General features: G+C 37.6%; 1 protein-coding gene across 18 annotated transcripts; it reads right to left on the bottom strand.

Annotated features, from left to right (window-relative positions):
- LOC113715972 (ENHANCER OF AG-4 protein 2-like) lies at nt 1–25,984 on the bottom strand. Of its 18 annotated transcripts, none has more exons than XR_011822836.1 (19): nt 25,461–25,984; nt 24,381–24,457; nt 20,268–22,145; nt 19,665–20,178; nt 17,022–17,130; nt 16,622–16,734; nt 16,337–16,524; nt 14,434–15,142; nt 13,764–14,322; nt 12,393–12,488; nt 12,197–12,289; nt 11,943–12,095; nt 10,783–10,962; nt 6,796–9,822; nt 5,706–5,852; nt 2,632–3,950; nt 1,274–1,351; nt 1,115–1,171; nt 1–233 (listed from the first exon to the last, which is right to left on the bottom strand). XR_011822836.1 is itself a non-coding variant. In XM_072070191.1 (13 exons), exons 4-12 carry the CDS (start codon nt 21,809–21,811, stop codon nt 12,222–12,224), a joined length of 3,900 nt encoding a protein of 1,299 aa, XP_071926292.1. In that variant the 5' UTR covers nt 21,812–22,145; nt 24,381–24,457; nt 24,600–24,748; nt 25,461–25,597; the 3' UTR covers nt 10,700–10,962; nt 12,197–12,221. The 18 variants fall into 18 exon arrangements, 3 of the variants coding, with proteins under 3 accessions (XP_071926292.1, XP_071926290.1, XP_071926293.1); XR_011822838.1 differs by lacking the exon at nt 11,943–12,095 and adding an exon at nt 24,600–24,748 and having other exon boundaries at nt 6,796–8,907; nt 25,461–25,983; XR_011822826.1 differs by lacking the exon at nt 11,943–12,095 and having other exon boundaries at nt 6,796–8,907; nt 9,717–9,822; nt 25,461–25,983.

The following is a 25,984-nucleotide window of genomic DNA, read 5'->3' as shown; positions in this document are numbered from 1 at the left end:
TTGTGAAAAGTGCCAGCAATGTTTAATGAATTTCGAATAATTACAAGACTTGACCAAAATTGCTAACATTTCAAAGCATATATTTTCAAAATGCTTTTGTCAGAAAAATTATTATACAGAATCCCGTTGAGGATCATTAAAACATTCATTTTGTCAACAACCAATTAGCATGTTGGATAAGCATTGGGTGGTGAATATCCGCGAAAAATCCAGCTTCAATGATCTCCCACAGCCTGAGAAAGATGACAAATTCCAACCTTAAAAAACAAAGGATGTGGGAGCATGAGCTCAGACATTACAAATGTTGAAGAGTCAAAAAGTATCAGGCAAACGTACAAGATAGGACCAGGCAAGTATCCGCGAAAGCAGTTCTAGGCAGAAAGTGCACTATATGCAAGGGACCTCCTCGGCTTAAGAATAAATTGCATGATTTTTCAAACAAAGCATATCTTGATGTAAATCACAGTTCATTCTTTATTGACAAAAAGAAAAGGATATTAGAGAGAATTCAGCTTCAGCACACAGCCTGATGAGGTAAAATATCAATTTTCAGCTTCAGTTCTCTTAGTGTCAATGGTTCGTTACATATTAACTTCATCCTTGCAGATAGTTACAGCTAGTTAAATCTCACAGTTCCTTAAAAAATAATGAATTTTTTGCGAAAATCAGTGCACTGACATGGAAAGTAAAAGAGATCAACATATTTTCACCGACTAGATTTTTTTTTTTTTTTTTTGTCATGTTTTTGACATCTAGCATCTCAAAGAAGTATATTTATCCAGTGGTCAAAATGGAAAGTAAAATGAGATCCAATGATCAAAACAGAGAATAGACAACAATGAAAACCAACATAATTTAAAAGCACAGATTTTCGTGCTTTGACTGTGGTTGATATTTTGCATTCACTTCGATTAGAAAAAGATGTGTAAGGTTTGCACATCACTGCATCTCTTGCATATGTGACCCCTTCTCTCACTTTTAACCACTATCAATACCATTTCGCTTACTATCCTTAAAAATGAACATAAAAATCCCTCAAATATTGAGAAATCTAGAAAGGTTAAGCAGCTGCAAGTCCACAAGATTCTGCAAACCATGAAAGAGCAAAACTCACCAAAGGACTTTGAATGCAGACAAAAATGGCCAGCAGGAATCAAGTCATTAGCACAACCTGCAAAAATACATAATACAAAATCAAACCACTGAGAATGCAAGATTTAGGGACTCATGTATACCCTTGGTCAGAAAATCCTTATCAAACCTCAAAAATCACCTGGATACCTGCTCAGGAGCAATGGTTGAAAATTAGCAGTACCAATACAGGGCTTCTCAGGAGGTGGTGTAGGATAAACTGCCACATGAAAGGCTATCAGAATTGTCCACATCAATACAGAGTAAGACAAAAGAACGTGATCTACTCTGCTGAAAAAGGGTTTTATTCTGACACCAATGTGAAAGAGTCCACATTGTTATTTCTATAGACCACTGTACATAGTTGAACTGTCACCTTCCAACATTGAGTAATTTTTCAGCTTACAAATACTGTTTGAATTCCTAAAAGATCAAGTTCAAACTCCCAAACTTTACACATACCAAGTTTCTACTGAAGATCAACCACCAGAATTATAGATGATTTAAACCATCTCCAGTGACTCTTTTGGGTTCAATTATCACTCTGTTTTGGACTTCCAAAATTTTCAGTGACAAGACAACACCCAACACAAATGACCTGTTTTTCATTTTTCTCTTTTTGGTTTTTTATTTTTTCATTTTTGAATGTTATGTTGCATTTACAGGATATAGAATTGAAAAAGTTGATCAAACGAACTGCAATGAAGAAACATAGAGCAAAATTGATAGTTTCCCTAAATGATACTAATCATTCATCCTCAAAATATCCTTCTTTGTCATTGCAAATATTAGTTATAAATGGTTGTCTTCAACTAAAAATTTTAGCCTAAAATGCTGCTCCAAAAAGGACATATATTGCTTTCTAAGGATACTTCAAGAAAACCAATAAATCAACTTCATGGTAAGCAACGATTGTTTATAACTTCATACAACTAGGGCTGAAGAATATAGGGAACAAATGTCCTGAAATCAGTTCAATGAGGATTCCTAATACCAATTGAAATATAACTTTGACTAAAAAAAAAAAAGAAAAGAAAAGAATCACAGAAAACAGTTCAACAAAACCTGAAAAACATGTAATAGTCTTGACCGAAAGCCAAACAAGAGTCACCTTTTTAACATCCATGCAAAATAACACAATAAAGGCTGTAATCTTTTCGCATTAGGGTTATCCTATCATTTCCAAACACAGAACCAAAACATTTGCTAGTACTGCAGATAAATAATAGTCTGACATTAAAGCTGCGAAATGCAAACCCAAGTAATTTTTGGCTCATTATCTCTGTCTACTGATGCTGAAACAAAAACTCAGACCACGTCTACTTAGTAGATATGGGTCTTTAGAACAATCATATAGCCAGCCAAAGCTAGGTAAGCATTATGCATCAAAATTACTCCAACAACATAACATATTAGCTTGCTAATATAAAATAATACAAGATAAATTAATTTGTAAACTTTCCACATTGAACTGTTATATGACAATTGATATATACACACCATCCTGGGCATAAGCTGGACCTGAACACGATCTCACTCCATGCATCCACACACCACGATGATCAGAATTCAAGTCAATAAGCTCATCCTCCTCCATTGTTCATCAACAGAAAATTGCCTTGGTCCACCAGCAAAATTAGGAGGTGGAGGTTGCTGCATAACAGGCAGAGGATTCTGAACTGGAAGATGATGAAACTGAACTGCAGGAGAAAGTCGCTGGATTATGGACAGTGGACAGGATAAATGAATTGGTGTACATTGAGGTTGGAGGCATGGTGGCAAAGGCCTTTGAGCGAAAGGCAGATTTCCAGACTGGAATTGCATATTGGGTTCAGCAGCTAGTAAATTTGCACACCTTATCATATCCAAAGACCTTGTTCAATAATATCAAGAGCATATTCCAAAGACCTTGTTGGAATTGCATATTCCCAAGACCTTGTTCAATAATATCAAGAGCATTCTTGTGAGCTTTCTATACCAATTGGCACAAAAGGTGCCTGCTGAGCAAACATTTCGTCAATAAGAGATCCATGAAAAGCATTTCCAACCAATTCTGTAAGAGGGTTTCCCTATTAATAAATAAATAAAAAAAAAAAATTTACATCCATGCTGTCCCATAACCCTGGTGGATGAGCAGCAATTAGAGTATGAAGGGAAGGAAAGTCTCAACCCTTATACTTGGGTTTCCACCAATTTCGGTAAACACAGGACCATTTTGATATGCCACCACCGATAAGGCTAAAATTGAACACGGATGCAGGTTAAATGTTGAGACGCCATTGACGGCAGCGATGGTAGATATGGTTGAGGCAAAACTTGAGGAGGACAGAATTGCATGTGGCTCCAATAGGGCTGGCGACGGAGGATGTGGAGCTCGAGACAATGGGAGAGTGGAGGCTGCAGTGATGACAAGAGGCAGTAAGGATGTCAAAGGTGGCGTTGCAGGAGAATCTACAGGCTGTGGAGGAAATGCCCCAGGAACAGTAGGCAATTCAAAAGGGATGCTTAGAGTTGATTTGACTATCTTGACCAAACTTGCATTACTACGATCAGTCCCCGAGGCATCACCAGTCATTGATGATCTTTGATCCTTTTGGTGCTCAGACACATCCCATTTCAAGCTGACCATCTACATCCTCTAAGATGTGGCATTTCTCATTTGGAGGGAATTGAAATTGTCAAAATCTCCTGCACCAGGGGTATGCTGTGGATATGATAAATCAGCAGCTTCCTTGAATGCAGGACGATTGATTTCCTATTCCTCTTCTTCTTGAAAGACACGAGTTGGGAAAAAGCAAGGCAACAGAAATGTAGCATTGCTGGGGGGAAAAGAAAAAATGTTCAAGAGTTATTAGAACAACAAAATACAAATAAAATTTAATGATCTAACAAGGAAAAGAATCATATTTAATTTTGAGTTTATGACAAAGATAAGAGACAAGCAGAAAGCAAGCAAGACATATCTACCTGTATCTAAGCAATAACAAAAACATATTCTTCAGGAACTGTGAAAAAGTTGATCAGACTAATCCAGATACACGAGTAGGAAAGTGAGTTTATATACAGAATATGTATACTGTGCAAACATTAATGCTCAATATTACCAAAAGGACATCCCAGAAAATGTCAATAGCATTGCAAAGGAGATAAAAAGATTGCAGTTTGGATATCGAAGAAACGGCTGATTATACGAATCATGGAACAATGAAGAATCAGGTACATATTAAAATACAGAGATACAGCGACCAAATCCCATTGGCAAAGCTCTACTGGGTCGCTGTTACAACATAATAGCATGTCCATCTCCTATTTTCTACCTTTTCCAAGGAAACAATTCACTAAGACTTCCACGGCAGTGCACAATCCTAACTTGCACACATAAATTTGTTGAAGAAAAGTTTGGTTTTCGCTTTATTAACTACGCTAAGACAGACAGATTAGACAAACTATGGAAAGGACAAGCTAAAATCTAAAGGTTTCCAGCTACAAGATCTATACCTAGAGCAAACTGAGAAGATCTTAACCACCACGCAATCATGCAACTCTATATCTAGCCCCTTCAGGAAAAGCCATATCTGCATTGTCCAAATATTATACCGATTGACAATGACATGTTGATTTTGAGAAATAGATTAAAAAAAAATCAACATTTTGGGATGAATGGTTACTACCATAAGCAATTCTTTTCTCAGCATCATCTCGAGATTGCTGAGTTTTACACAGAAAGATTAACATTGCCCGAGAGTCATGACATGGCGAGGACATTGGAGCTCAGCCACTACTATTATGAACCTAATACAAGTTTTCATGTTTGCTCTTGGATCCAGCAGCTACCATCGGTCTGCATCTCCATTTGTGAGACCTTCTGCAGAATGAGGACGATATTTTTACCAGTCTTTGAACCCCATCCACAACTTATTTGCCTTGAAGAACACTCTTCAACTATCCTTTCACATGAACCTTCCACATAGAAGGAACAACTGCTTGAACTAGATGCTCATATTGCCTCCTTTACTAAATTAGCATGATCATCAGAAAACATATTCCTCTTAGACAAACTGGAACTCCATCATCTAAGGCTTTAGTCCATATATTATGTCTCCCCTTGTCTCTGACAGCCACCCCCAGAAGCATGGACATTCAAAGCTTCTGAACTCTGTTGGCCGATTAGTTCCCTTGACACAAAAACTCTTTTCAAGAAATATTTATTTTTTATATATTATTATATTTTTTATATTTTTATATTATTTTTAATTATTTAATTAAACCAAAAAAACTATTTATTTTCTGCTTTCCTATAACTCCTTAAGAAGCTTTTATCATTTACCACTCCAGATCTTTCAATAGTAGCTACAACATCATTCACTCTTAACTCTTCATGTAGCTTTTATCATTTACCATTCCATATACATCTCCAGGTTTTCGAATGGTATCTCAACAGTCCATATATTCTGGCAATCTTACATGGCAACTATCCAAAAATCCGTTTATTTGCAGGAGTACCAGTACCATCCTAAATGCACACTCATGCTGGTCACTACCTTTCAACTTGCAGAATAAAAGCAAATCATTACCTTTAACTTGCCAATCACGCTCATGCTGATCACCATCTTTAACTTGCTCTGGGGAAAAAGCAATTGCACAATAAAAGCAAATCTGATGCAGATTACCAGCATAGAGTGAACAATTACAGTCCAACAGCCTAAGGATTTTCAAAGCCTCTGAGATGAGTAGAAGCGGATAAAAGATAATTTAGCCATGAACTCCAGTCAAAATGACACCTAAGCCAGTTAAAAACATGACAAACAACGTATATGTAGCATAGTTACCTAAGGAGAGAGATTTTCTAATTAAAAGAACATAGCACGTTATAGATGGCGTATAAAGCTCAGGTACATCCATAAAATGTAACATGCATTCACTGTTCTCAGTATAGCTTAAACTTGAAACTCCGGTTAATAAACACTGAGTCATTATGTTGAAAGGTCCCAAAGGCTGTTGTCATTAGCACTATGTCCCTCTCTTCATACCAGTGGCGGAGCCAGAAAAAATTTTCAGTGGGGGCAAAAATAACTCTAAAATTTTTTACTACTCTCTTTCTTGTTTTTTAAGAAAAAAATATTCACCACCAAGTACAATGATGCATATATTCCATGAAAAACATAAAAAACAAACTCAAAATTATTAATGTAATAATAATTTTATTTCAAAAAACAAACTAAACCATTTACAATTGCTCATGATGAGGTTTCATATTTTGATAATGGTTTACAACCTTTTCATTTTGAATTTCACGAAATATATTTTTCTCAATAAAAGTAATTAAACAATCATTCATCCAAGTGTCTTCTATTCTATTTCGTAACCAATTTTTCACTATATTTATAACTGAAAAAGCCTTTTCTACGGTAGCTGTAGCAACAGGTAAAATTAAAGACAACTTTAGGAGCATATAAATCAATAAATACACAAAACTACGGGGCACACTCGAAATTATATCAAATTTTTATATGTATTATAGAAATTTAAGGGGGGCAGCGGGGGCCAGTGCCCCCAGTGTAAATCCGCCCCTGCTTCATACATAAAACAATATATGGGATCAAAGTTATCATGTATGTTCTAGCAAATAAGAAATCAGGAGTAAATCCTTCTCAAGAAAAGTACCTCGACCCTTGCATCAAACACTTGGAGGTAAATAAAGGGAAAAACAACTGACACAACATGTCCAGTGTCATGTAGTATGGTTCCTCCAAACTCCAAAATACTGCATGTTATTTAATGTTAGAAGAAAAATGTAGCAGTTTCATATGTGGTGCAGGATTAGACAAACCAAAAACAAGAATACTCATGGTCCAGGATACCAAACTGGTCACCTGAAGAGCAGAAAAGTCAATACAAAATTCAGTCAAACAAATGAACAAATGTACATGGTTATATATGTACAGTAATATAGATAACTATAACGTCACACAGTTTTGATCCTATGCAAATAACTACCTGTCATTGTCCTTATGTGGATTCCTTTCTTTGATTATCAAATTTCTTGTAACCTCACAAGGCATGTATAGGTTGCTCCAAAATTACTCTCTCAATGATGGCCGAAATCTCAAATTTCAGGCATTCTCTTAGATTACAAGCATCCAGCCAAATATAGTTAACACCCTTTCTTCCTTTCCCTGATAATCACAATCAATTCAAATATAGTTACACCCTCTTCCTGCCTTTACCCAACAATCATAAACAATCAATTTGTTTCCAACTTTAGCCGCCTGCTTTACATCAAATCTACCACAACATACTGTACCTCTCTCTCTCTCTCTCTAAATATTATGGTTTAGCAATCTAATCATGTTGCTTACAGATGCACACGGAAAATCAATATCCACAAGCCGCAGGTACTTGCTATGTCCTACATGATACGAGCAGAAAGACTAATCTTGCTATCTTCAAGGTAAAAGTCAGGTGCATTGAGCAGTCTGAGTGTGAACACAATATCCAAATTATTTTACAGCTGGTACTAACTATTTAAACTACCTGCAAGAGTTCAATTGGTAAATTTTGTAGTGAAGCACGATATGCACCTGTTAGATGAGGTGTAAAGGTACATATAACGTGTTCCAACTCTTGATGCACACAAATGGATGCAGATGTTCTATAAAAACCAGACACGTTGACTATTTTGCTAGAACGGTGTGGTTGTACCACAATGTGGTAGCTGTACTAATTCATATGCCAACAAATCTCCCATCTCCTCATAAATTGGCTACATTCTGTTTCTACATTATAGGCATGTCTTTTGTATACACGTGTCAATGTCAAAGATTATTACTGAAACTTTTTACCCCAAATTAGTGTCCTACCTTACCAGACAACACCTTGTATCAAAAAGCAAAGGTTACAGCTCAAAATTGAGGAGCACAAGGGACCACCATGCAAAAAATGTTATAGCATATGTACTACCATATTAGGATAAAAAGAGTATTAGCATATTACATATTTTACATTTCTTTTTAATGTAAGTATACTTTAATTGGAATCATAGATGTACATACAGCAATTCTGGAAAGTTTTCAATTGCATTTATGCATATATTTTAAATTGTTGGCATTTATTGATGTAGGCCACAGAATTTAACTATCTCTAATAGCACCAGCTATTAGGCTTCTCCCTCTTGCCTCAACTTCTTTATAGCTCTTTCATAACTACAATAGAACATCAAATATTCAAATTGTACGCATCACCACCCCCTATTTCTTCAGGTTTTCTTTTCTAATTTCAGTATAACATGAGGTTACACCCATTTGATCCATGGTTGGAAAAATGACATTGTTCCTCTGTTTCATGTAATCTGACAGGTACTCATAATTTAAGTCAATGTACCGCAAAACCAAATGAGATTCTATACCACAAGCATGAAAATTGGAAAAAGAGTTAACTCGATTGTTACCTCAAAGCAAGCCTAAATGTAGGAAGAGATTAATCCAGCATGATATATATGAACTTCTACAACTATCATATGATTATATGGTCACCACAACCATCACAACATGCCCTTCATGAGAAGGGCCTAGTACTTAATTGCTTCCACACAAAGAAACACATAAACTCTCTTATCTGACACACATGGACACATATGGTTCCCAAAGTTTTTTTTTATCTCCATCCACATTCTCCCACCACTTGACGCATCACCAAATATGGAGTTACTCCATCTCAATACCTCAAACACTCGTACCACCAGCAGGAACAACAGCCTCAGGTCACTCTTGTATCCTACTGCAAAGAATTGGGATTTTACATAACTCTATTCAACTCCTGAAAGGATGATCTTATACCCAGAAAGGGGAAAAAAGGAAGAAACCGAATGCATAAAATCTAAGGTTATAATCATGCCCAATAATCGAGCAACTAACTTGAACTACCAAATACCATAAAACTCTCAATATCTCAGCACTGTAATGAAGAAACTCATTTTACAGTAACTATAATTTTTATTGAAGGATAGAAGGGAGATTCTGACTGGACTTTGAAACGAAATGAAATTATTAAAAAAAAAAAAAAAAAATCTAGCAGATACACCAGTTCCACTTTCGGTTTCCCATACTGTCTCTCTCAAACACATGATGCATCCAAAACCAAAAGACTACTCAAAGGCCATACTCCCATGAGTAGACAAAGATTTGTTCTATTATCATCATGCATGTAAGCCATGCTGTGAAGATGCACATATACAGTCAATTGGGGCTCAAATTAGAAGCATGCCAATCTAGATCAATAGAAGATTTATATGCTCCTAAAAGAAGATGCACTTCTTTTAAAAAACAACTAGGGTACCAGCATTTAGTTCACGTATTCTAGCATTAGTTACATCATCACCGATCTTCCTCCCATTTTTCTCATCGAAGAAACAATTAGTGAAAATTTTATTTCGCTTTCAAAATAACTTTTAAAAATTATGGGGAAGAAAAAAGAAGGAATCAGCTATATCAATAGAAAAACAGTTAAGAATTTCAAAACAATTGTAAATTGGGAAGCCAAGAACCAATTATATAAAAAAATTTGAAATTTCCAGCGAAGAGAAAAACCTTGAGCAAATTCAGTATGTCTAGCAGCATGACTTTTTTCACTTTATTCCACAAGAAGAATGAACTTCATCCAATTAAGCCGAGGGTGTAAGTGAAGACAAGAACCCTGATCACCACTAGCTAAGATCAGAATTTGATTGACTTTCTGCTTTCTAAGTATATATAAATTTCACGAAAGTTTATCCGAAATAACAAGCATCCAAGGACATTAAAATCAGAACAAAGTGTGGATACACTTGCATTCCAGAATCAAACTAAACAACTTGAAGACTCCATTTTTCTCCTCAGTCTTACCAAGGCAAAAATGTGAATAACAAATCGAACCATTCCAAAACAATGAATAAAAGTATGTTCAAGCGAGACAGAAAAGGACAGTGTAGCTAACTTTTGTCTCAGTTTTTCACTGGTGTATAGCCTCCAATAAGCATAAAAACCATACATACCTTGAGCTATAAAAAGCAACAATTCAATGAACATGTAGAAACCTGCATCTATGTCAACTACCCCCCCCCCCTTCCTTCCTTTCTCAGGATCAAAGTGAATGGTAATAAGGAAACATATATTGCTTCAAAGATGAATTTGTCAACAAGATGGATATAACTAATTTTGTCTACTACTAGTCTTGCATGGGCCTTGGACCTCAGGGTTCCCATGCAAAGGCTTTATACACAGAATAATACCAGATAAGATCAAGAAGACTAGTTGAGTAGGGAAAGATCGGTTATTAGAAAATCTGGGGCGCAGGACATGGAGATAGTAGAAGCACAATTTCCAGATCTAACTGAAGGAAAAAGTAAAATTAAACAAACAAAAAACTAACTATTCAACTGAAAGCATGTGCTTACACAGACCACTTACGATTCATACATTTTTTATTCATAATTTGGCATCAATAACAGGCAAGCAATCAGAAAGGACATGAAGTACGAAGATAGAATGAAATGGGGATGGGAAGAAGAGTCTTGAGTAAAAAATACCAGAAATGGTTAAAAGTCAGTGTCTAAGTTCATTCCTATATGAATTTGGAATAATTACAAGACTTAGTCTACAGAGTAAAATGGCTTACAATTCGAAGCATATGTTTGCAGGATGCTTTTGTCAGGAAAATTACAATATACACAATCCTGTTAAGGGTCATCAAAATTTCTGAACACATTCATTTTGCTGTGATCCAATTCGCAAGTTACAGATAAGCATTGGGTGGTGAGTTTCCCCGAAAAATCCAGTATCAATGATCTCCCACAGCCTGAAAAAGATGACAAAATCTAACTTTAGAAACCAAAGGATGAGGGACCATGAGCTCAAACATTAAAAATGTTGCAAATGAGAAGTAGGTGGGGCTAACATACAAGATGGACCGGGCAAGAGTAGTTTAAGGCACAATTGCACTAAGCACAAGGGACTTCCCAGGCTTAAGAGTAAAATGCATGATTTTCTAAGCAAAAGTGCATGCTTTATGTAGATCGCCTTTCATCCTTATTGTACAAAGAACAAAAAATTTGACAGAATTCAGCTTCAACACACAGCGTTGTTAGGTAAAATTTCAATCTTCATCTTCAGTTTCTTAACATCGACCACTTGGCTGAAAATTAGTTTCAAACCTGCAGCTAAACATAGCTAGTTAAATCTCAATGACTCTCTGCTAAATCCAGCACATTGAATATCACACTCAACAAATGCTTTCTTTCTTTCTTTTTTTTTGGGTGAATGGAAATGAAGCAATGAACAAAAACTGAGAAACAGCAAAACAGTTTAGGTTGGAGACAATGAGGAAAAAGAGGAGGAGAAAAGGAGTATGCCAGAAGTACTTCAAGCCAAGTTTCCAGAGAAAATGTGAATGGAAGAAAGGCAAGAGTCCAAAGGAGAAGGAAAGAAGAACAGAACACAGGGCACAGCTATGAAGGGACGCGAGAGAGAGGGATCTGGTCTTGGTCACATATTGATCAATTTATTTGTGTTTGAGTTGTTGTTTAAGATGACATACAGGATTAAGTTAGAGATCGTACCATCTTGCGCACCTCCCCATATTTTCATTCAATTATTTTTTTATTCATGTTTTTGACAAGTAGAATCTCCCACTCAACTGAATTATATTCATCTAGTGGTCCAAATGGACAGTAAACAGAGATCCAATTGTCAAAGCAGAAAATAGACAATCCTAGAAACCAAAACAATTCAAAAGCACTGCTTTTTGTCCTTTGGCTGCATGTAATATATCGCACTCACTTCGATTAGATTAAAATAAGTGCAAGATTAGTGCATCACTGCGCCTCTCCCTTAAGTGACTTGTTCTCTTGCTTTTAACTACTATTACTGCTTACTCCAATGACAATGGACGTGCAGAGATATCACCTTGGATGAAAGAGAACCTAGAATATCCTTAAAATGAAAACAGAAATCCGTAAATATTGAGGAGTCTAGAGAGGCGAAGCAGCTGCAATTCTACTAAATTCTGTAAAACATGAAAGAGCAAAACAAACCACGGAGCTAAAGGACTCTCCACTTTTAAGCAGGCCTCCAACTGAACGCAGACATATCTGGTCTGCCAGGAATTATGTTATTTACACCATGACCTGCAAAAATACATACGACAAACTCAAACCTCTGGGAACAGAAGATTCCAGGGACTCGTTTAAACCCTTGGTTGGTACAAATGCTTATCACATAAAAAATCACCTGGGACTGAAGTACCACTTGGATATGTGTTCAGGACTGGTGGTTGAAAACTAGCAGCACCAACAGAGGGCTTCTCTGGAGGTGGCATAGGATAACCTGTCACATGGAAGATTATCAGAATTATCCTGCCATTGCAAAGTACAAGACAAGAACCTGATCTACTCTGCCAAAAAGAGTTCAAATATGACACCAATGTGGAGGAGTCCACATTGTTGTTTCTAAAAACCATTGCATACAGTTAAACTGTCACCTTCCAACATTCGAACAAATTTTTACATTCCAAAACTTGTTAAATTCACAAAAGATGGTGCCAAATTTTATACGCATCAATTTTCTGGTGAAGATTAACCACTACAATTTTAGATGCTTTAAACCATCTCAGAGACCCTTTTGGCTTCAATAATCACTTTGTTTTGGGGTTTCATCTTTTTCAGTGAAAAAACATTTTGGATTTAATGTTGCATTACAAGAAATAGAATTCGCAAACTTGATTGAACAAGCTCCAATGAGAACAAACATAAAGCAAAACTGATATCCTAAATCATTCAGCCTCAAAATATCCCTCTTCGTCATCGCAAGTCTTAGTTATAAATGGAGCCTTGAACCAAACTTTTAGCCAAAAACGCAGCTCCAGAAAGTACGGATATTGCCTTCTGATCAGATTTCAAGAGAACCAATATATCAAGATTCTTACATTTCAAGAAACCTTTCAACTTCACAAGCAACAATTGTCTATATAGCAAGGGCAATCAGGGAACCAAATGTCCAAAACCAGTTCACTGAGGATTCCTAATATGAATCAAACATACCTTCAATAAAGAAAGACAGAAAATAGTACAACAAAACCTGAAAAAATGCAATGGTCTTGGACCTGAAGCCATAAACACTCACCTCTTTCCAATCAATCCAAACTAACACAATAAAGGCCGTTATCTTTTCGCACTAGGGTTTCCAAAAACAGATTATCAAAACATTTGCTAGAGTACAGCAGGAATATAATAGTCCACAGATTAAAAGTGTGAAACACCAAAACCAAGTAATATTTGCCTCATCATCGATGACATTGAAACAGCAACTTGGACCATCTCTACTTTCCTCCACCACCAATATCGTTAAATGCAACATATGAGCTAAATGAATATATAAGTTCTGTGATACATCAAAGCAGCAGAATGAATATATAAACAACAGTTTGAGGTAGACACCACTCTTTAGAGCAACTAAATAACCAGGCCAATCTAGGCAAAGCTTTATGCATTAACACTCCAACGTCAAAAATATGTTACGTTGCCAATTTAATATTATTATACGACAAATAAAGTTGTAAGCTTTTGACTTTGAAATGTTATATTATAAATGAAGCATACGCACCATCCTGGGTATAAGCTGGACCCGAACATGATCTCACTCCATGCATCCACACACCACGCTGATCAGAGTTCAAGTCACTAGGTCTCATCCTCCATTGTTCATCAACAGAAAAATGCCTTGATCCATCAGCAAAATTAGGCACAGAATATTGCAGAGTATAGGAGTGAGGTGGAGGATGCTGCACAGGAGGCAAGGGATTCTGAATCGGAGGAGGATGATGCTGAACAGCGGGAGAATGATGCCGGATTGTGGGCACTGGATATGAGAAATGACTTGGTGTACCTTGAGGTGGGGGGTTTGGAGGCAAAGGCCTTTGAGTGAAAGGCACATTTCCAGGCTGGAATTGCATATTGGGTTGAGAAGCTAGTGAATTTGCATACATGTTACTATGCCCATATTCCAAAGACCTAGTTGAACTATATCGAGAGGGTTCTTGTGTGGTTCCTACACCAATTGGCACAAAGCTAGGTCCCTGTTGAGCAAACATTTCATTTCTCACAGATGCATCAACAGGAGGTCCGTGAGAAGCATTTCCAGCCACTTTTGTAAGAGGGTTCACCTGTTAGATACAAAAATAACAATAGTAAAAATTTACAAACCACACTATCACATAATCCTGGTAGACGAGTAGCAGTGAGAATATGAAGAAAAGGAAAGCTGGAAGTCTTACACCAGGGTTTCCACCAATTTCCGGTAGCACAGGACCATTTTGATATGCTGCCACCGATGAGGCTAAATTTGAAGATGGAAGCAGGTTTACATGTTGAGAGGCCATTGAAGGCTGAGGTGGTAAAGATGGTTGAGGCAATACTGGGGGAGGAAGACCAATAGACGGCAGAATTGCATGTGGCTGCAAGAGGGGCGGTGGTGGAGGAGCTGGAGCTGGAGCTGGAGCCGGAGCCGGAGCCGGAGCCGGAGACAAGGGCATTGCAGGTGGCATTGGAGGCTGCAGAGGTGACGGAGGCAGTGAAGATGGCAAAGGTGGGGTTGCTGGAGGAGAATCTAGAGGCAGAGGTGGAGAACCCTCAGGAAGAGGAGGCAATTCAAAAGGTATGCTTAGAGTTGATTCGCCAATCTTGACGGAAGTTACATTACTTGGATCAGTCCCCAAGGTATCACCAGTCATTGGTGATCTTTCATCCTTCTGGTGTCCAGAAACATCTTCCATTTCAAGTTCACCATCGACATCCTCTAAGATGTGGTGACGTTTCTCATTTGGAGTGAAATTATAATTGTCAAAATCTCCTGCGGCAGGGGTACGTTGCGGAGGTGATAAATCTGCAGCTTCCTGGACCGCAGTATGGTGAGTTTCCTCCTCTTCCTCTTCTTCTTCGAAGACATGAGATGAGAAAAATCCAGACAACTGATATGTAGCATTGCTAGGGAGGAAAAACCAAAAAAAAAAAAAGGTTAGACAGATATCAGAACAGAAAATACAATTAAAAACTTAGGATCTATCAAAAGAAAGAATCATATTCAACTTTCAATTCATAGCCAAAAGAAGAGACCAAGCAGAATGCAAGCAACACATACATCTGTATCCAAGCAACATTCAACATATTCTTCAAAAACTGTGAAAAAGGTGATTGGATAATCCCAATACAAAAGTTGGAAATTGAGTTTATCAACAGAGCATGTATACTCCTGCCAATATTAATGATCAATATTACATAAAGGACATCCCATGGGATACCACTGGTACTGGGAATAGAGAGATTTCAGTTTAGATATCCAAGAAAGGGCAGAACATTAAAAATCACAGAACAACGAGGAACTGAAAAAACATCAAAATACGGGGATACAACAACCAAACCCTACTGGCGAAGCTCTACTTGGTGGCTGTTACATCATAATAACACCTCCATATCCCATTTTCTCCCTTGTTCGAGGGAACAATTCACTAAGACTATAATGCAGCAGTGCACAATACAAACTTGCACATATAATTTGTGGAAGATGAGTTTAGTTTTCACTCTTTGATTTAAAAAAGCAACACAAACAGGTTAGACAAACTATGGAAACGACACACAAAAGAATCTAAAGGTTTCCTGCCACAAGATCTATACCCAGTATAAACCTAGATAACTTTAACAACCAAGCAATCATGTATTACAACCACCCTCAACACGCAAATAACAAGCTTTCATTAGCAACTCTAAATCTAGCCCAACTAGCCCCCTTCAGGAAAAGCTCTATCTGGTTTGTCCAAACAAATAAAGATTGTCAAGACATGTTGATTTTGAGAAATAAGGAAACAGAAATAAAACAAGGAATTAGTTAAGACCTGGACACTAACATCACATTTCCCTATTTTGAACAATGAGCACCACAAAAATTATCTGACAACATGAAAATACTATGATATAACATGATGACTGTTAAAACAACCAATTTCTGGCAGCAACCATATCCTCCCAGTAAGTCGCTCTTTAAAGGATATAGACAAAATTTTGTGAAACCAAGGCAGCTCATATAGCTCAACCACATGAATTAAATAGCAAATGCAAGTTGATAGGGGACAGTAAATTGATGGAGAAATTCAGTCAAAAAGAAATGCTGAGCATGAACCAGACCTCCCATACTCATCAACCAGCATGCCTTCCATTTCCCTAATAGGATCATCTATAGCCCGCTCAGCTCGGGATGGACGTCTAAGGGACAGCCCAGAAGATGTATCATCGCTTACTACTCCAATATCTTCCATATAACGTCGCAGAAGAGAATCAGGCAAAATTTTCCTCTCAAGCCACAACCGCAGAACCTACAAGAGATTTATTGAGGTTAACTCAAACATTCAGCAAGCTTGGAAGGCTCTCTTGCAGATATGTACAATTACATGAAGACCTAAATGTAATTACCTTTAGACACTGACGACGATTTTCACGAGCACCGGGTCCAGGTGGTGCAGCAGCAACTAAGAGACGAGGCAGTGCTGCTTGAACAGCAGGTATGTAAGAAGCTCCTGCAATGCCTGTGGAAATATAGCAAGGAAGACCAAAATGGTCATCCAATACAATCAGTATGAGACAGGATGAAGACAACATTAGCATGACCATTGGATCCTCACACAAGAATATAAATATCAGAAAAAACCAGAGCCAACTAGAAACTATAGATAAATATAAATACAAGAATAATACAAAGTAGAGCTGAAATAGCAGTGGAAAACAAGATCTCCAAAGAGAAAGAAGTAATCTCAAATGATGCCCCACAACGGCAAGACAGATAGATTTTAATGTATTTTCCACACATTCCTACCTTTATGACTATGAGAGCATTGAGTTATTGAATCCACAAGGAAAAACAGGTCCACTTTCCGATGAAAACTTGACTCGCTCTCCAATTTCCGAATGAGAAGTTCAACCACCTGTATGACACGGGAAGTAAACATTAACAATCAATCTAAGCACCTGCAATTACAGAACTCAACCACAATGCGAGATTCAAATGTTAGAATTCAATCTTTTAGCATCTAACAACACTGATAAGGGACTCATGTTGCCAGTTCATGAACCATCCACATTTTTCTGTGAATCATTTTACAATTGGTCAGCCTCTGAGACATTTAAATTTCAGCATACCCGAATGGGAAGAAGAGGATCAGAAAATCATGGTCCATGAACAGACAGTTGTAAGCAGACAGTTGAAACTATTTAATTGAAACTATTTACCCTAAAAAAGTAGAAACTATTTAATTGAAAGTACTTGTAAGCAGAAAGTTGCATGACAGGATGCACCAACTAGTTAGGCCCCATTTGGGATTGCAATGGCTTAGTGAAAAGTACTTTTATCACCAGTTCTTTCAAAAGTAATTAATTATGTTATTCAGCAGTATTCCTATGGAAATGCTTTTGGTGGGCATTAAAATTTCGATGTAATTTGCAAGAAATACTTTTATCATTGTTTTACATAGAGACTGCTAGGATAATTAATTAAACTTGGCTATTAATTCTTCTCAAATTGGAGAGCTATATCAAAAGCACCAATTTCCAGCTTGTGCTAAAATTCTTTTGACATTAAAAGCTCTACAGTGAAAGGTAACCAAAGATGACTGCAAAGTGCGTATAATGCCAGCACCATTCACATGGAGGCATCCAACCCCAAATGGTATCGGGTTGGATTGACACCATGAACCAAATTTAACCCAAACAACAATATCCATGCTTTTTCCCTTTATCCTCTTCCCCTAATCTTTTTGACCTCCTTCATATTCTTCTTCTTCATTGTTCTTGAACTGAACACTAAAACTAATCTCCTATATTCCATATTGACAGTGACATCGAAATCCCTTTTACAAACAAATCACCCCTTCACACCAGTTTTCACGTATATTACACATCCAATCTCAATATCAACCACAAGTCCCCACAAGCACCTCGACAGGGATTTGGTAGCTACCATCCCACCACTCTTTTTTAACAGGGTAACTCAGTCCATGAAATCAAAGTCTAATCTAGCTAGAAAGATAAAAGAAAAGGTAGATCAGTGAAATATCACTAAAGCCTTCTTTGATCTCTATGAGTGCATTTAGTTTCTTCCACAAGCTTCATGTTCAAAACTCCACAGCTTCATTGCAGCAGTTGATGGTACTTAGGGCTCTGTATTGGTAAACTAGAAAAGACCAATTTTTTGTGCTTAAGTGTATTTAAGCAGATGCTTAATTGGAACACAACCACCCAAAGAAGTATCTGGCAGCTGCTCACAGATGTTAAACCCACAAAAATGAGAGACAGCCTCACCAGGCAGCATTCAAATAGCCATGGCTCCAATGCATTCTCTAACCAAAATCTGACAGTCAAAGGAACAGAACACCAGGCACAGCCAGACAAGCACTACAGTGCCATTCAACCTATATCCCACATAATCGCTGATAAATTGCCCAACCTTGACAAATTTTTCAACGATCTACCAGTGAAAATTCTGCTTTGCACAATGGCCAACGTCCAATCAGCCATTACCACCAAAGGCCGATTGATTTTTGCTAGGCTTGACCAAACAAACAGTGACCAGATGGTAGGTAATTCAAAAGCCCTACGAAAAGAGTACTACTAGAATAAACCTTTACCCTTCCTAAACCAGTAAACATTATAAAACATCTTATATCTTCCTTTTGGTTTCATAATATACTAACAGAAATTCACACATTGCCTCTCCAATCATATCATGTCCAAAGTTTTACCATAAGGTAATGCAACGTCATCTATTGCTCTTGATTATGATTTCTATTTTCTCAAGCATTCAATAACCACCAGTTGGTTGTATACCATAAAAGAGAGAAGACACAAGTTAGGCTTGAAAAGGAAGTCAGAATCCTACAAAACACCAGGCATCTTAGTGCAAACAAAGTCCTCAAAGAAGATACAAGTTCCAAAGCAGGTGTTCTTCTCCTTAAAGGATTTAAGTATATGTTGTTCTTTTCAGTTTAAGAATTTCAACACAACATTAAAATCTTAAATAGAAAAAATTAGAAAACCAACACAAGCAAAAATTTCAAAGACCAACATTTTCTAAAGATATTTCTTGAGATCCTGTAAAAAATCTGGAGATTTTACAATTTTAGGTACCAAAAATAAAAACAAAAACACATTCACTAATAAAAATTCTAGAAATTATATTGTCAAATTCCTGTCTAAACAAAGCATCAAAGAGGAAGTCAGCTACAAAACCTGGATCTATAATTCAAATATTTGGTAACATTCCCAGGAACACACAGGGTCCAACATTTTGTTTTCTTTACTTCTCACACATAGCTACTATGCTTTTTCTCAGAATATATTTAACTACTTCCTATGAATACCAAAATCTAAAGTGGAAAATGTAGTTTTGCCTATCTTCAGGGAACAAGTAAAGATGCCACAAGAATCCCCATGATAAACAGTTCAAATCATAAGTTACACCTACCTCATTGGCAAGGCCATACTTTGCACAATCAATAGCAAGACGTGTAGCACGTCCAATACTGTCTTTTGTCCTTGACAATGTCTCTATCATTCCTTCAAAGGCATCACGAGAAACAGCAGCCTCAGTACCACCACTAAGTGAACCCCCAGCAGTCCGATGCCCAGAACTAATCCCCTCTACAAATTCTTCAGTGTCATGTTGATTAGTTGACGAAGCATGATATATATCAGATGGAGGAGAAATCATCGATGATTTAGGAAGAAATCCCTGTACATCTGAAGGTGCCATGCTGCAGGACCCCATAGGCTGAGCAACAGGAGCAGGGCTAGGGGTCCTCACCGGTTCATCAGTGTTTAGTGCCAGAAGAAAATTAGGGTTGTCACTGAAGTTCTGCAAATGAGCTTGTTTCTTTTTGGCCTGAGCAGCTGCAATAAGATGTTTCATGGACAAAACAGAATCCGAAGATCTTTGATCAATTGAAGAACTTAGTTTGTCATCTTTACCATCTTCAGATCTGTTTGTTGGCATAACAATGAATGAAAATGAGATCAGAATACAAGAAATTTCAAATAGAGGACTCAAAAAGCCTAAGCACAACAGTACCTTTCCCCCTGTAAGAAACGATTTTCCGTCATTCCTAATGGAAGAGGAACATCATTGGTCTTAGGATGAGATTTTGGAGTAGCTTTGTTTCTGTCTGCGGAAATTTCTGGCTTGCATCTTTCATTTTGCTGATTAGCTGTTGAGTTCATGCACTCAGAAGTCACACCAGGGTCAGATGCCGTAGCCTTTCTCTGATGCATGTTGCTAGGAACCTTACCCGAGAGCTTATAGGACTTTTGAAGGTCTGTCACTGATTTAACAGCAGAAAAAGAGAGAGGGGAACTTCTAGGGGAAACAGAAACCTGTTTACTTTCCTTGAGAGATACTTTCTCAGACTCTAGTTTTCCAGGACTAAAAGAAATGTGGAAAGCCGTTGCTTTCCCTTGCTTCTTCTCCTCAGTTTGCTGAGAATTAGGAGACGAGTGCTCAACCAATTGATCACCAGATAGTACCAATTTCTTAGCAGATTGACCCTCAGGTGGACCAGAACCTCTTTTGCTAAATTGATCAGAAAAAGAAGTATGTACGTCGCCTCTCTTTGTAGAAACCGGTCCATGCACATTAGCCAAGACTTTCTTTGTAGACCCTTCATGAACAGGAGTTTTGGGCTCTTCTTCTTCATCGTCATCGCATAGGCGAACAGCTCTCCGCCTTGACATGTCGTTCTTCAGTACAGCAGAACTTCTTCCAATTCTAGTTTCAAAATTCAAAGCAGAGGCGGTGGACATAGCCTCCAGTGCACGACGACGGCGCTTTGGTGGAGGGAGAACATCTTCATCACCAGAAAGATTGGAATCAGTAGTGCTCGATAGAGTTCTCATGTCCAGTTGACTTTCTCCTTTCCCCAGCACTACAGACCTTTTACCCTCTACTTCTACCATTTTTTTATTCTTCATTTGGGCCTCAACCTTTCTGCTTTGCAGTGACACCTTGGAATCATCAGTCACATCATCACATTTTGACCTTCTGGCAGGATCTGAGACTTCATTACTTTTTGAAATTTGTTTTCCTTGCCCTTGTTTCTTGCTGGAAAACTTAACCTCATCAACAGAACTTTCTTCAACATGTGTCTGAGGCTTATCCTTCAGATCAAAATTCTTATTATCTTTCAACAATTTTTTCACTTTTTTCCCACCATCACTTTTCACCAAATTCTGAGATGACTGCTTGCCACCAAATCCAATTCTTTTGTCAGCCTCATCTCCAGAAGCTACCCTTGATTTGCGTCCATTTCTAAAATCATCTGCAACATCAGGATAGTTCTCATGCTCTGAGGACAATGAAGCTGTCAAACCTTCTTCTGCCGCATCAGGAGAATAGTTTTCACTAACCTTTGAGCCCCCTCCATGACTCATTTGCCTTGAAGAAGACTCTTCAACTCTCCTTTCACAAGAAGTTTCCTTATGAAGCGAACGACGGCTTGAAATAGATGTTGACATCACCTCCTTTTTCACTAAATCAGCGCGACCATCACAAAACTTGCTCCTCTTAGACAAACCCCCATTTCCATCATCAAAGGTGGACTTTATGTCCCTATGGTCCATCTCCTCTTGTCTCTGAGAGCCAGTGCCATGGTCACCCAAGCCTCTGACCTCTGTTGGCTGATTAATTCCCTTATTCCCACTCACTTCCTTTAGATCAGCCTCTATAGCATCACCTATTTCCCCATCGGCAGAATGCACATCAGTTACAAATGCCAATGGACTTTTATCATCTCTGAGGCCACTTGGACTTTGATGTTGCAACCGTTCAAATTCTTCAGAAATTTCCCTCACAGCTTGTGCAAAGTATTTAACTGTCTTCCCTCGGCAACGAGCTGCCAATTTATTCTTGGAATCACTTGTAAATGCCTGAATATCCGCAGGAGCAACAAAAGCTCTGTTGAAAGCCAAAAAGGTTAACTAAATAAATTGTCCTGATCCCAATCAACAGAAGCTATGCACAGAACATGTAATGATTGCAAATACAGAAAGAATGCTCTCAACCACCAAAAGTAAAAAATACAAAGATAGCAGTGAAGATAAAAATGGATCATATCATAATGTCCTAAATACAGAAAATTGTCACAAAAACAAATTCCACCGATAATGATCTGTTCAGATCAGTGATTTGTACAAGGCAAACTAGGAAGCCTTGTTAGATAGCAATAGAAATCCTAGAAAATCCAAGGAAATTTATCATCAAGCACAAATTCAGCGTCACAAAACACATCAAATACTACCATTTCTAAGACAAGGCAGATTGACAGATAATTTGATCCACAATAAACCATATTAAAGAAATCTTCTCACCAACAAAACTAATTAAAATTTAGGATAGATTGCAAGTTCAATAGAGGTTCTTGTTAAGGATGAAAAAAAAAAAACAAAAATCATGTTGGAAATTTCTTTGGCTTAAAAAAAAACACCATCATTACTGCATAAGAGAGCCAAATTCCCACAAAATACCAGTAATTTCCAAACAAAATTTTTTGCCTTGAGCCCACAATCAGACATTCAATTCCTTGTCTGTAACACATAATCTTCACTGAACTGTACATAAAACAGCAACCCAGTTCCCCGGGAAGGGGGAAGCAGGGGGATCCAAGATGTAAAGAAACCAGAGCATTTGAGCTATTCAATTTAATCTATTAGATAAGCCCAAAGGTTAAATTTGCATCTCCTATCCTCCCCACAAAACCAACATACATTGATTTTGCATGTTCTCAATTTGTCAACCACAACAGAACACATCAGAGAGCCAAAAACCAATATACTAAACAGCGTGCAGAAACTCAAACTTGACAATTAATCCAAATACATTCTTCTGTTCCAAGTCCCACTACACACAACAGGTGTAACAAGAACCTGTGTCTTCTTCTTCTTTAAAAAGGCTCGTCACAGATTGTTCATATGCCCAAAACTTGGCCTCAACAAGGAATATTAACTACAAAGCAGCAATGATGATGTGAAAAAGTTGCAACTTCATTGCTGTAATCTAAATTTTAATCCCTCATGACTGTCAACCAGTGCGACCAAGATGCATCTCCAGTCACTAGCATATCTTACTACATTAATCTCAATCTCCAGCACCAAACCAGAAAGAGGTAAATAGCATTCCTCCTTTTCTCATTTCCCTTTCAATTCAAATTCCCTTCACCTCGAGAACCACAGCCATGCCTTTCTCCTAAAAGGCTTCAAGATAAACGCCAGAAAAGTATTTATCCAAGAATCACTAGGAATACCTCTTATATTACGTCTCCAACTTTTACCAGCAGCTGAACTATTTTTCTGGAGACAATATTCAATTATTCTGTCTTCCAAGAACCACAATAAAAATTTGTATGGTAAACTGAAGCAACTTAATACAAAATTTGGCTTCTGTGAACAAGCTCAGATGGTATAAACAGAAATGGATCTGGATGTCACAACTCATAACACCTCACCCTACGAAACTTCCTCTGGAGGGTGGTTAGGGTGGGTTCTGTCAGGCATGAAAGAGACATTTTTCTCATTCAGCATCCTGTGAAGTAGAAGACTATCATAAATGTTCTTGATAATGTAACTATTTTTCAAGAGACAATTCAGCTATTCTGTCTTCCAAGAATCCCAATCAGATTATGCATGGTAAATTTAAGCAACTTTATACAAGATTTAGCTTTTATGTACAAGCCTAAACCTGTATAAAGAGAAATGAAACAAACCAAAGTTGATAGCACCACACCCAACAACACTTACTCAGGAGTTTACTTAGGCATGGACAGAGAGTAACATGAACGGAAAATGCCCTCAATTACAAGGCTGACTAGACAAATACTTGTTTACTCTATTCTAACTAGACATGACTAAGTAGTTCCTCAATTTTTTACTGTTTGTAACCACTGCTCAGAGTCAGACAACAATAAACTGTTCTCCATCAATTGCTATTCTTAGGTGTTCCTTATATTCCTGGGACCTCCTAGTAAGATCTCTTTTCTCAGCCTGTACAGTGAGAAACTGATAAAAAACATGCAAAATCTCTCCAAGCAAAATGTCATTTGCCTCTAAACCACATAATTTCAGATACAAGCAACCAGTCAAATCCTTTAGTAACACATGAATAATATGAAAGGATATAACATGAAAAGGCACTTACATTTCTTCTGTACCATAGAATTGAACAAAATATTTTTTTGGATCAGGAGCTCGATCCCAGTCTTCAGGTCTGCTTATCTGGAAAATTTTAGAGCCCAATACTAAGGCTTTTAGCAAATACCAAAACAATACCAAAATTATAAAGCAACTAAGCTACAAGGAAAAAATAGACCATCAACCAAATGCTCTGTCTAAATCCATAACACCAGGACAAACACACCTGTAAAACTTAAATCTCAATGAGAATGAGAACAGTGGTAAAAAAAATAGCCAATCCTCTTTGCCCACCATAGTAAACTGATATCACTGGATTTGACACGCAAATGCATTGGTTGATACAAGAAATGTTTGAAGAAGTCATATCAAAACCTTTAAAAGGAAACGAAAATGATCAGCGCCGCACTAATTCAAGCACCAATTCAGTTACTACTTTAAAATTATTGCCCAAAGCAGCAATAAAAGTTCCAAACAAGCATTAACACTACATTGAACTCATCTGATCATTCACTCCATAATCAAGAACAAAGCCTCCACCCAATACCATAAATTACTTATCCAAAATGACAATTGTGGCTAACCTCACACTGACTTCAAAAACTTACTCAGCAACACTTTACATTCTACACGTCTCTTGCACGAGTCTCAACAACCTATTATATCAATCCAAATCACTCAAGAACTACAGTCTTATAGAAAGTCGCATTAAATCACGAGTAACTGCCATAGAAATCGTCATACAAGTATATCAATAAATCAATTCCTACTTGACTACTTGCAGCCAAAAAAAAATCCATATCCTTCTTGCATGCAGCCACCATATAAATCAAATCTTAGCTCAGATGCATCCACTAAACCGAGCATATTTCAAGTACACCAGGTGAAAACCAGTTAACCCTAGATCAATATCCCAATTGTAAATACCAAAGCACCCCACAGCAAACAAGCAAACCTCAACCCCAATTCTCTCTAATTGAAAACACCAAAAGTCATAATAACAGTCCAAATTGATTTCCATATCTTCCAAACAAAACCAAAAGAATATTTCAAAAAACAAAAAGAAACATCAAAACCTTTACATTACCTTGGCGGGCCAAGCAGGAAAGCCCTTGACTTTGGCGAGGACAAGATCGCCTATATTCAATTGAGCTTTCGACTTAGGTCCCCCTCCTCCTCCGCCTTCTCCTCCTGCAGAGCCACCGCCTTTTGCTCGCTTCCGCCCTGGAGCCATGTACACCGGTTTCAATCGTTGAAACTTCTCTGTCTTTAAAGCCCTAGTTCACTACCCCCACAACGTCGTTTTTACTTTTGTTTATTTCGTCGGAGACCTCTCCACGACTATACCTTCTCTCTTACAGTTTCCCTAATAAAACCCTAAAAATGGCTAAGGAATTGCCGGCGGCGATGGGAGGGCAAAATGGGAAGAAAAGATTGTTCATAATTCATCATATATTTTATGTTCTCTTCTGTTTTTGGTTTTTTTGCGGTTTATCAGTGTGTGTTGTGCGCGTAGGGAAAGAAGGATTGCTGAGGCGGTGGTTGGCGAGAGGTGGAAGAAAGGGTGTAATAGTGAAGGGAGGCGAGAAGGGTGTAATTGTAATTTCGTCA

Source organism: Coffea arabica, chromosome 11c (assembly GCF_036785885.1).
Source record: "Coffea arabica cultivar ET-39 chromosome 11c, Coffea Arabica ET-39 HiFi, whole genome shotgun sequence".
In the NCBI taxonomy this organism is placed as follows: domain Eukaryota; kingdom Viridiplantae; phylum Streptophyta; class Magnoliopsida; order Gentianales; family Rubiaceae; genus Coffea; species Coffea arabica.
The sequence above is the reverse complement of the archived record's forward strand: the minus strand, read 5'-3'. Positions and strand labels throughout refer to the sequence as shown.

Coding starts and splice junctions, on each gene's coding strand:
- LOC113715972 (XM_072070189.1), bottom strand. CDS start 25,607: ATGGCTCCAGGGCGGAAGCGAGCAAAAGGCGGTGGCTCTGCAGGAGGA. Junction 16,735..17,021: donor ATGCTCTCATAGTCATAAAG/GTAGGAATGTGT, acceptor ATATTTCCACAG/GCATTGCAGGAGCTTCTTAC. Junction 16,525..16,621: donor ATCGTCGTCAGTGTCTAAAG/GTAATTACATTT, acceptor AATCTCTTGTAG/GTTCTGCGGTTGTGGCTTGA.